The sequence below is a fragment of the Dipteris shenzhenensis genome, chromosome 28 (genome assembly GCF_047967505.1).
Source record: "Dipteris shenzhenensis isolate YYH24624 ecotype China chromosome 28, Dip_SZ_1.0, whole genome shotgun sequence".
Taxonomy (NCBI): domain Eukaryota; kingdom Viridiplantae; phylum Streptophyta; class Polypodiopsida; order Gleicheniales; family Dipteridaceae; genus Dipteris; species Dipteris shenzhenensis.
This window is the reverse complement of record NC_141623.1, coordinates 48,320,873-48,333,301: the sequence shown is the minus strand read 5'-3', so window position 1 is coordinate 48,333,301 and position 12,429 is coordinate 48,320,873. Positions and strand designations below refer to the sequence as shown.

Below are 12,429 nucleotides of genomic sequence, written 5' to 3'. Positions count from 1 at the left end.
GGGGCAGCATGATGCAGCTGTAAAAGCAGTTAAAAAGATGTGTAGAGAATGCTCACGATGAGAAGGGTGGATGACAAGGAGCAAAAGGAGCTCTAGCAGGGATGAAATGGCAGTCAGCTGAGAAAAGTGATTGCAAAGGGAGAGTTCAGAATGAGTATAACAGGGCATGAATATTTGGAAATCCAACACAATGAAGAATTGAAAGCAATGATAGGGATTAATATTAACCTGGAGCACCTATTTTGTTGATTGACCCTTTGGCCACTCATGCCAATAAGGCATTGAAAGACCTCAATGCGATTACCGCCACTAGGACAGTCTGATAAGGTTAGACAAGCTTTCTTCCTTGGTTTCTGCTCCTTCTTTGACCTAGTATGGGGTCAAAGTACTTTTCAAAGGACAAGGGAAAATGTAAAATTCTCTTTTTTTTTCCCTTTACCAGGAAGTATGCATATTGGCTGTGTAGGAGTGAAGACCCTAGGAAGCTTTGATGTGGGCAAACACAGCTTTTGAGAAATTTTAACTACTGCTGGCTTGAGCCTTATGTAGATGTGGTAGTGATGGTGGATCAGTTTACCTGGAACTTTCCCCACGGGGCATTGTATTAGACGGGTTTATTTCTGGCATGGATCAGGCAATGAAAGTGAACTAATGGTTTCGATAGTGCTGCACGTATTTGTGCACGTGTGCTCTTCCATAACTGGAAGATGAATCCATCTCATTACTGGGATGGTCAGTCCTCTTCAAGATCACTCTTAAGACTGAATATTGAAAAAGGTGTTTCACCTAAAGTTGGTATTGATAGGTTGGGAATGAAGAGACAGAGTCTGTCTAATGCTCTGTGCTGTACAGAATACATCAAAGACATAATGCGTAAGCAGGCTGCAACAGCGCAAATTTTAGTCTCCTGTCTATTTTGAAACAGTCATGTATGGGATGATCACCCCTTGAATTTATAGGTTTTTCAGGATTTTATCAGATAGAAAGGCTGAAGGACTGCCTTGATTCTTTTTCCTTTGTAGAAGGTACTTCCCTGAAAAAAATGTCATGTAGTCTTAAATCTAATCATTTTGTTCATGGAATCTTGGCACTAGGTACGTGTAAGGTTGCAATTTAAAATGGAAAAATGGGGATCTTATAAGCATAGGTTCTATCTAGTGTATTCTTAACTGTTCAAAAATAACATACAAAATATCTTTATATTAAAATCATCATCTTTTAAAAATGGGCTCCGCTATATTCCTTTTCTATGCATCCTAAGAGTAAGGTCGCATGAGTAAAGGTGGAAATGGATACTGGAAGAATGTAGAAAAGAAAAGATTGTATTCATAGGGTGTGCCTCCCAAGTTCTGCAACAAGAGACCAAGGATAACACTCACATCTTCCTTCATTGCCTTAGATATGCTCATGTCTAAGCAGTTGATGATTGGCTAGCTTGAAGGTGGGAATTTTTTACTCTCTCTTTGACCAGCCAACCTTCCACAAGTATGATACCTCATGCAAAGCATTCATAAAGTTTGAAAAGATCTATCAAGAAGATCTAAAAAACATAAAGTCTTATTTCCCCCCCTAGAAGTCAGCACAATCCTACATTTGAGCATAAGTATGACTTGATTTATGGTTTTTAAAAGGGATGTGTGACAACATTGGCTAGATTGACTGAAAAGGAGGGCTTATCTTTCATTGAATTGTCAAGTGGATTTTGTTGGGTGTCAATTAGTAAACATCTCCTTTTCTTCCTCCTCTCTTGCTACTTCTCCTTCTCCTTCTCCTCCTCTCTTGTTTGGCTTCTTCTCTGTCTTCTCTCTTCTTCAGCTTCTCTTTCCTTCTTCTTCTTGTTCTCCTTCGACTTGGTTGGGCGCGAGTGATCTTCCAGTGAAGCTGGGCTTCTACAGAGATCACTTCTTACATATCACAACGGAGGGTTTCATTGATCCACCAGGATACACGCAGATTCACCTACCCCACTCGTTGAGGATCTCTCTTGGGCAGTTCTGGGTCTCTTCACATAGACTTCGTATCGAGAGCGGCAGAGCAGAGTGGTTACCCAGGGAGAGGCGCATATGCACACTGTGTGACATGCAGGAGGTTGAGACAGAGGAGCATTTCATCTTCAGGTTTCCTGTTTACTATGAGATTCAAGGGCATTTCTACTGCCTCTTTAGAGAGAGTTATGGGGTTTTGGCCTGTTTCCTCTCCTACCCAAACCAGCGATGTTTGGCTGGTTTCATTCATCAGGTGCTCAGACACCGCGATAGGATACTTTGAGCACGAAGATAGGAGCAGACTTCTTCCTCGATTGATACCTCTCAGAGCTCTATCACGGAGTTCTTTCAGCCAAATCACATAGACCCCCACGAGGCGAGACCTTGACATGACCGTGACCCGGAGCCTGTGACCCGACAGCTTAGACAGAGGGTTGGCTCACATATCACACTTGGGGACATCCCCTCCTTGTTTAGGGTCGGAGCCGACCGACGGGGATCACAATGGCCATGGTTAGACGTAGAGCTGTGACCGAGAGATGTACCAGAACTGCACCCTTGGGGGGGCTACAACTCTCTATTGCTGACCTCATGCCTCCACTTCCACAGCTTCATCCCTCCTGATGTCCTGCTGCTGTTGATGATGATGATGATGGTTATGATGATGTCGACGATGATGCTGAGACTGATATATATAGTCGAGATATGACTATGTTGTACTTAGGATTTAGTACTACCATTTTGCATATTTTTGCGTTTTGCATTGGTGTGGATGCTCGTTTAGTAGCTCCACTACCACAGCTCATTGTATCAGGTTTTTCACAGTCTCATAGACCCATTGGTCTCCCGAAGACTTTAATAAACTTTCTTTCTTTCTTTCTTTCTCCTCTCTCTCTCTCTCTCTCTCTCTCTCTCTTCCTTTATCTCATATGTGCTCTCTGTTTTTGGGGTTTTTCTTGTTCATTGATATTCTATTGGATCTTGTTGGGACGTTGATGCCCATCCCTTGCCATTGACATGGCTCACAGGTCGTCCAGATTTTGATTGTGTTGTAAAGAGTGATTCTTCTTTACTCAATGCGTGTAAGCTTCAAATTTGTGGTGGTGGTACTTTCATGCTATGACACATGATATAGATCTGTGTCTTTTGTAGGCACTTGAGAAAGATCAACCAGAACCAGAAACTGTTAAATTTCCAAGGCGAGAGGAGCATCCATGGAGACCAGGGCCTCTTCTTTGCAAACGGTTCAGTTTACCAGATCCTTATTTAGGGAAGGTAAGTTTTGAGTGCTTCTGTACAAATGTGTCATAACTTGCAATGCCTTTAGGCTAGATTGTATGGAGCATATACAATGGTGCTTCTGTACATATGTATCAAATGAGTGCCTTTAGGGTAGACTGTATGGACCATATACTATGGTGACTTATCAAACTAAGAATTGTATTTGATCTTCTGAGTAATCAACCTGAAGACTTTAGGTTATTTTATGTCATATTATCATCTATTCTTTTCCTTGTTTAATAGGTGTTGAAGAATTTTCTTACAAGCTTTACTGACTTGCTACTTTCATGTTCAATAGCCTCCACCACTTCCAAAGCCAAGAAGTCGCACAGAGACATTTATTTTAATTTCCAATCCTGCAACAACGGGTCTGAAAACCTCATCTGGACTGAAAAGGAAGGATTGTTTGATACCTAGGTCAGAGGCTTTGAGTCTCTGTGGTAACGAGGACGATACACCAGCTGATGATGTTGGAAGTCCAGGTCATGAAGCTCCAGTGAATAACTTCTTTGAGAAACCTGTTGATCTGTATAAGGCAAGTGTGCACTTCAATTTTGTAATCCTTGTCTCTAAAGTGACTTCAGTGGTTAGAATCTATGCTTCCACTGCACTCGTGATTGCTAATACCATTTGGATATGTGCATGAACAGGCTATTTTTTCTGATGATTCTGACGAGGAGGATGAAAACTCTCATGAAGAACCAAAGCATGATCATAGGACTGCAGAGGCTGCTCAAGCAGCACTAAATCGACTGGAGGCAGGAGATTTCTTGGCATCTCTGGGAAGGGAACTAGGTTTGAAGGTTCCTCCATCACAGCCAAGCCATTCTGCAAGAGGCAAGGAGAATCTTGGCCATACCGATGCTACAAATGTTTCCACCAAGAATTCAACAGTGTCCCAGGAGACGAGACATGAACACCAGAAACAGCATTCCAGGTATTCCAATTTAATCGACAACATTGTTGCACAGCCTGCCGGAAGTGTTCCAAAGTATTTTCATACAGACTCTGACAATGCAGCAACAACACCATCAGAATATCCATATGGTGTTGATGTGAAAGGGGAATTGAACCAGCAAGACTCAAGTAGACCCTCAAAAACTGAGTATTCCCTTGGAAGCAAGCAGGGCTCAATTGCAGGGTCTGCTCTCCTGCATCAACCTTCAGTTGAGAAAGGTCACATGATTGCCAGTAAATCAAAGGAATTTCCATCAAAAACTCCCGTGGTTTTTGATGAGAAAACCTCAGATGAAGAGAGTGATGATTATGAAAGAAAGAAAAAAGAACGAAAAAGGAGGAAGAAAGATAAGCAAGACCCCAAAAGTCACAAAAGAAGGCATGACAAACATCACAGGGGAAAAAAGGTGTTTTTCTATCCTCCCTTTTTTTTTGGGTCCACAAAAGGAATAGCCAAACTAATGACAGTGGGTGATAGGATGACCTGCCAGTTCTTCTAGACTACATGACCTAGCTCAGTAGGCATGTAGCTCCAAAGTCTTTATGATGATGAGGGCCACCCTGAGGAGACCTTGGAGATGACCTCCTATAGACAGTTGTTCCAGGCTGAGGATTTGACACCCCAGATAGGGGCCACGCACAAGGAGGTCTTGTCCCAGGTTCCCTCATTGATTTCACAGCCCATGACAATGGGCCTGTTCCTGTATAGCAAGATGCTCGAGGCCTTAAAGGGTGTCCCAGTGTGGAAATACCTGGGAGAGGATGGAATCTCCCCAACCTTCTTTCCTCCATCTTGGTATATAATTGGCATGTGTCCTGATTAAGGATCGGGAGCTCACAGTCTTCAGCTTGAATGTCTCCAGTCCATGCACCCCTTGCATGAAATGTTACCACCACATATGGACTTAGTTCACTGAGAAGGGTTGCAAAATTTTTCCCTGTTTTTTTTCGGCGCGGGGGGGGGTTCCTTCAGTAAAGTGAAGCCTTAGATAACCTGCCAGCTTATTCCACCTGCTCCTTCAACCCCTTTGCCGTCCTTACCGTAGAATCTTCATGGATTTACTAGGCCCATCCTGTGCACCTGTCATCCTGCCACGACTGGGCCCCTTGAATAAGACAAACATCAAAGAATGAATACTTCACAATAGGGTAACTGTGATTATATTGCAATGACCTCAAAAAAAGAGCTGGTAGTCTTGCTCATTCGTCCTTCCCAAGTCATTTGGAGTTCCACTCTCTCCCTTGAACTTTGGCAGATTGTCAGCATTCATGGTCCAACTATGGCTACATTCCCTGACTAAGGTAAACGTGAAAGAGCAAAGGTGTTCCCTCATACCTCATAACAGGTGCTACTGATTATATTTCAAATAATTTTATATGAAAAGTGTTTGACCTTGGATAATGGGTTTCAGGACATTGCTTTGTACTAATTTTTACAAATTTATGGCCATGGTAATAAGGTAGATGCCCAACTCACTTTTAACAGGCATCTGACCACCATTGGGTGTATGAAAATTCACTCTGATCTCCCTTCATTTTACAAGGTCTCTGATTGTGCTTCTGCGTGTGCCCATACTCCCCAAATTTCTTGGGCATACTGGGCATCTCCAAAACAAGCTGCTATGCATGTGCAGTGGCCCAACTCGTAGAGGAGGAACACCGTAGCTGCCCCATGAAACCTCTATCAAAACACCAGCAAGAGGCTATGTAGCAGGGTCCAGGCTGTGGCGAAGAGTACCTGGCATAGTTATGTCTCTACGCGTACGGATGGTTTTCTGTACTCCAAGCGTAGGTAACTCCCCCCCCCAAAAAAATCGGGTGCCCAAACGTTAAAAAACAGCATTTTTGATGCAATTTCATTTCCGTACGCGCTTCTGCAACCTGTCTTGACTCCCGACCTCGTCCATACATCCGACTCGTCACCCGTACGTTTTGAATCCCCATTGCTGGTCGACTTTGCTGGCCTCAAGGGCCGATATAAGTAGCCGTTTGTCCTTGTCTTCTACAGACAGCCCTTCACCTTGCATCTCCAGCCCTTGTGCGCAGCCTTCTATGGTCTACCTGCTCCCTCCAAACGTCATTGTATAGCAGCCTCTACCTGGCTGTGGCTGCTCTCCTCTCCAATTTTCCAACAGCCATGGCTGCTCTCATCTGAGTTCTCGAGTTTAGTAACCTTTAGTTGATGGAGATATTCAACAGGGCTTCAAGTCCTCTTTTGCAACTTTGCAGCTTGCAGGTCTACAAATGGGAAGATGAAAAACGACCAGAATGGGAATTTGTAGAGGCGTTAAAGCCTTTAAGGAAGAGCTAGTATACTTACTTGTCAATGTAAAGCCCTCGTCGGGGCTGCCGAGCTGCAAAATCAATGGGGAATGATTTGACATTGTGGTGCCTACTAGAATACCAGTGGCTCCGCCCCTAAGCAGAGCCGAGTCCCCCACATAAAAACGGTCCATCCCCTCTAAAAGACCCTTGTGCTTGCGTTGGCCAAACGGGAAACAAAGGCCACCTAGAAGCCTAGAGAACTCCGTCTCTCTCCAGGGGTCTCTATTGCACACCATAAAGATAAACTGCTCCCATAAGCTCCTCTTTGCAAAGGACACGCCTCGCAGCTTGTCTTCCGCGTGCTCCAGGTTGTTGAAGTCCCCTCCAACAATCCAAGAGTCTACATCTGGAAGACAATCCGTCAGCTGTCTCCAAAAAGCTGGGCACTGCTACCTATAGCCGGACTATAGACATTCATAATTCCTATCCTGGAATCCCCAGTGGTAATCACTGCCCTGTCCGTGATCAGCTCCCCCTGGCCAAAAACATCCGCTACCACTGCTTGTGAAGCCGAGATGCAGACTCCCCACTCTTGCAACTACGGGAGACCACACCTCTGGGCCTCTCCCTAGGAAAGATGGCAGCGCGGGCTGATGCTTGCTGCTGAAAACATATGCTCCTGGATCAAAAGAAAATCCATAGACCTCCCCATCACTAGTCTTTCAAGCTCCTAGCGAAGGACCAAATACTGTGGCTGCTGATGTGCACGGTCATGAAGTCTGTGCACATCCCAACTCATTAATATCCAGCTCATGGAGAAGAGGCTTGAGTAAACAGAGCTCTCTTATGAGGAGCTTGTGTGGCTATATCCAATTTCTATGACTTTGAGAGGGGTTTAGATGGAGAGTCATCCGCATCCGTGCACCGCTGAATCAAGGGCATAACAAAGTTCCACGCCAATGTTGAGGGTCCACAACATCATGAAGGACACCTCAATTCCCAATTTGGTTGCGCATTGGTGTAAGGACCAATGCGTGACCTGTGAACAAGTCTGAGGCAAATGACACCTGTGGCGTATCCTACGCCAGGTCTCTCGGGAGGGAAACCAAGCTGAAAATTGGCCGTGTTGCCATGGTTGAGCCAAATGTCCACCCCCTACGGGCCCATCCACTCCTCCATCATAGTGCAAATATGATCCTACATCCTCCGATCAAACAAAGCAGGGGTCCATTTTTCTTTTCCAAGGTGAGGCACCGGTCCTGAGAGCTGAGATAAGTCTCCTAGAGAGGCATGAAGTTGTGTCTTGTGTAGAGGAGTGGGACGATTTGGACTGCACCGAAAAAGCCGTAGCCTGGGAGGCTCTGTCGGACCCTTTCCCAAAGGCTTTGGGCCTAGGGCAGGGGGGGACGTGAGGATGAAGAAGACCTGCCTCAGCGGGAGGGGGAGCAAGGGGTGACAAGGGGGTGAGGGTGACTGCAGCAGGAGGGGGAAGAGAAGAGCCATCGGGGAAGCGGGGGACGAGGTCCCCGGATCCACCAAATCTGACGTTGTTGAAGCCCTTTGATCTTGCTACCTGATCGAGACTCCGGGGGTCCCCGACTTGCTGAAGCTGATGGAACTGCCTGAGCTCCTATTGGAGTCCCTGCACCTATGCAGTGGGGTGGCCTGCACTCATCACCTTTGCTTGCTTCCCCTTTGGCTTGGGAGGGGATTGCTTCCCCTGCGTCTAAGGAGTGGCCTCACGCTCTATCGTCTTTTTCTCTCGCTGCCTGGCATGATGTCTTTGCTGCTTTAGGGCATTTTTTTTCGGTTTCTTCTGCTTCACCTTGGTCCAGGCTCCACCAAAAGGCTCTACCTAGGGTGTCTGGGACTCCATCCGCTGACCTGTCCCACGCTGTATTCCCTCTGGTCGAGCTGTCCGCTGCTCAGGATGGTGGCTGAGGGGCATCCTTGCTTTGCCCTCTCTTGCAATCCCTCTTATTACATTACATTGGCCACTGCCTAGAATATACCAATAATTCTAACACATCCGTCCTACACTCTCTCCCTGTAGTACCTCTCCATATAGTCCTTTCCTCCACCCCAGGCTGAGCTGAGCTCTTGGCTTAACTTCAACAAAAGGGCACATCAAAGTTTGCATAGGCCATTATGAAACTCCCGAAGATGAACACTTTCACCCTCCTACTCTGACATTACAGTCTCCATATCGACACCCAGCCCCTATGCATTGCACTACAAGCAGATTGGATCTGATCCACGGGAGCAAATATATTTTCTACAGCAAGAAGTGAGAGAGCTCAGGCTTATGGTTGCAGCTCTTGGAAGAAAGATGAAGGATATGGAGATCGAAGGCAAGCAAGAAATTATTGCGGAGGTTATGGAAAACTGCAACACATCTCCACGAGCGCCAACACTTGTCTCAAAGATGATCACCACTTGGGTAAGCTCAGCCAAGAAAGAAATGGCCACTGTGGCCAACAACAAAATCAATAAAATTGATCTCTAGGCAGAATTAAAAGAGCAGGAAGCATAGTACATAATAAGAAAATATTGCGCATGGAGAACTACCAAAGGATAGTCTTGGGTGTTTTGATGATGAGGAGGGACACACAAAAGAAGAGAATTTTACATGCCTCAAGAAGGGGATACCAGTCGCTATCCAATTTTTTTTTGCTGCAGCCTGGCTGCTCCCGCTGCTCCCCTCCCGCCATCTCCTCCTCCCGCAGCCCCTTCTACCTCCTGCGCCTCGCTCCCCCTCACTGCCTCCCCCCTCGACCTCCTCTGCAACCTCTCCACCCCCCCTTCCCGTCTCCTCTCGCTTACCCTCCCCGCCTCTCCCACCTTGTCTCCCCGCGCTGCCCCCCCCCCTCCCCTCTCCACTTCCCCGCTCCCCCTTCTCCTCCCCTCCCCGCTGCTCCTCCCCGCCTCTCCCGCTACCCCCTCCCGCCTCCTTCCGCCGCCTCTGCCACCTACCCCTTCCGCCTTCTCCGCCTCCTACCGCCCCCACCTCTGCCTCTTGCTGCCCCCCTCCTCGCCCCTCCGCCTCCTCCTCTCCTCCCCCCCCTCGGCCTGCTGCCTTCTCCCGCCTCCTCTTCGCCCCTTGCCCTCGCCTTATCCCTCCTCGCTTGCTCGCCCCCCCCCCCCCTCCTCCTCCGCCTCCGCCTTCCATCCTCCCTACCTTCCTGTCTCCTCTTCCGCCCTTTTTCCCTTTCTCTTCTTTCTCCCTGCAGCGCGAGCATTTGCGCTTGTTAAGGCGAAAGAAAACTTTGGTGGTGACCCTTGGTTTGGTCAGAGGGGCTCTATGGCAGCACCCTTGAATCCCACGGCCGTCAAGGTTCTTCTTTCCCCAGCTGACAAGCAATAGGCAGTTTAGTCCCTCCAGGACAAGGCGCTTGTGGGCATAATTGTGGGCTTCACGCCTACACGGAGACAGGTGAGAGAGTGGATCTAGGTGAGCTTGACATTAGAGGGCGACCACATCTAGGAGGTCACCATCTATGGGCGAGGCGTTTTCCTCATCCAGCTGAGCTCCCCTGACACCGCCTCGACACTTGTGGAGCAGAGCCCCCTACTCCTTGGCTTGCACCTTATCTACCTCTTTCCTTGGTATCATGGGTTCACAATGGAGGACGTGGACACGACACACCATGTTCCATGGTTCCCAACTACACTCCGTTTCCTAGGGCTCCCCAAGGAGTATCGAACCATCCTCCTTTCCATTGGACGGGCATTTGGCACGGTGATAGAGTCCCCGTCAGAGACGACCGCCTCTGTTCTAGCAGATGATGGAGTCCCCAAGATCAGACTGGTGGTAGAGAGCGCGGAGTCCCTCCCAGAGTTGATCCTTCTCGAGACCCTGGAAGAGGGCACACTTCGTCAAAGGGTGGAGATCTCCGGGTTACCATGCCAATGTCTTCGATGTAGACAGATGGGCCACCTCACCAGAGATTGCCCCCGTGGCCTCCCTTGCACGCCTCCTCCCCCTCCTCCAGAGAATAGGTAGAGTCAGCAGGCCCGAGTTCACAACGCCCTCTCAGGCAAGAGCAATAGGAGTCTCAGACCCCATGGGTTACCCCCTCAGAAGGGAACTGGACACATGTTAAAAAGAAAACGAAAACAAGCAAGCAAGCCCGCAAAGACAAAGGGCCAACCGCAGGGAGAGGGACAGAGTTGACCGAGAGGCCTCGAAAGAGGAACACCAAGAGCCCCCCATAGAAGCGTGAGCCTCTGCCCATTCAGCCGCTCCTCCAACTTCGGAAGTCCAGCCTCCGCACCCACCCTTGCAGCAGCAGAGAACCTTAGGAGCTTTAGATGCGGCAATAGTGGAAGTCGCAGTCGCTAGCCTGACGAGGGCCATGGAGGAGCCAATCTGGAGCCCCGGCGAGCCTGATCAGTAGGGGGGGCCTGGGATTCGGCCTTTTCCCTCCTCGTCCCTCTCCCCCCCCCCCCCCCCCCCCCCCTCCCCCTCCTAGGGTTCCCCCCGCTCCCTCCTCCCTCCTTAGCCCCCCCTCCGATGGTCACTCTCACCACTCGCCCCCCGCCCTCTGTCCTCTGCGTCCCAACCTCTCCCTCTCCTGCCACTCCCCTCTCTGCTCCAATAGCAGCTTCTTTCTCTTCGACACCCCTGCCATCAGGCAAGGGAACGACGATGCCCCCTTCAACCTCCTCATCGTAGCAGCAAGTCGGCTCGGAGAGGGATACTGAGAGACGAGGCTCGTCCTCCCGGCCAGCAGCTCCCAACCTCCAGCCTGGGCGTCCCTTACCGTGGGACTTTTGGAGGTTAGGACCCTGGAACTATCTGGAGATTCCGGACTCATACCCTCTACCATTGGAGGTCACGGTCATGGTCCTTAAGCCCCGCAAGGGGGGTGGATTAGTGTAGTGGGATCTTAGACACACCCCATTTGGAGATTTCCGTTTGCCTCCACAGGGTTGGAGAAGTGGTCCCCAGAGGTGTTTGATGCTATTTTGGGTAATCAGCTTATGCTCATGATGGACGAGTGGATGGCCCATAGGGACTAGATCTTTGGTACGCCCATGGCGCAGAGGTGAACTTTCAGCTAAGCTTCACGCGAGAGGAGCCGGTATGTGGTTTAGCGATGGGAGTTATCAGATTGCTGATGGAGGCAAAGGTGGACTAGGCACACTTCTGGCCCCTCCAGATGTGTGCGGATTTGTTTGGGGTGGAAGCCTCCTTCATGATACTTCATGATGAAGTGGGCACAGAAGATTGGTATTGAGCCGATATCCACCCTAGTACGACGCCGCACAGACGCTGACTACTCGCCCTCCAAACCTCGGCAAAATCACACAAGTCAGTCTCTCTAGGATAGGCACCCACCCACAGGAGAGTCTTGTTCCCGACTCCCTCGTCCTCATGAGCTAGACCATAGTGAGTTGGAACGTACACGGGCTCCACGACCGTGTTCGTAGTTAGCCGCAGTACCTGATGCTCCGACAGGAGTTGTAGAGGGCAGTGGTAGGGCGAGCAGTGGACATCCTTATGATTCAGGAGCACATGTTTTCAGCAGCAGACATCAGACGACGCCATCACCTTCTTCCTGGGAGAGGTCCAAAGGAGTGGTCTCCCGCACTAGGACGGAGCGGAGGGGTCTGCATCTCAGTCTCACAGACCTTGGTTCCAGAGGTATAGAATCAGGTCGAGCTTATTCCAGGACGGGCAGTTTGGATGGGAGTTGGACGGGAGAGTCCAGGATTGGAATCCTGAACGTGTATGCCCCAGCGTGTAGGCAGCATCGCCTGGCCTTTTGGAAGAGGTTGTCAGAGTGTCTTCCGAATGTTGACTCCTGGATTGTTGGAGGGGACTTCAACAACCTGGAGTTTGGGGAAGACAAGCAGGGCGGCGCCTCGTTTTCTCTGAGATGCCAGCAGCAGAGCGTAGTACCTGGGAGCAGTTCATTCTCATGATCAGTGGCAGAGA

General features: G+C 49.0%; 1 protein-coding gene across 10 annotated transcripts in view; it reads left to right on the top strand.

Moving 5' to 3' along the window:
• The window catches only part of TGH (SWAP (Suppressor-of-White-APricot)/surp domain-containing protein), a 117,812-nt gene that overhangs the window by 96,529 nt on the left and 8,854 nt on the right, over positions 1-12,429 (top strand). For all 10 annotated transcript variants that reach the window (XM_087399408.1, XM_087399404.1, XM_087399410.1 and 7 more), the window contains 3 exons: positions 3,138-3,260; positions 3,565-3,801; positions 3,917-4,630. In XM_087399408.1, the coding sequence (XP_087255534.1) occupies positions 3,138-3,260; positions 3,565-3,801; positions 3,917-4,630 (1,074 nt within the window). The remainder of the gene's footprint in view (positions 1-3,137; positions 3,261-3,564; positions 3,802-3,916; positions 4,631-12,429) is intronic.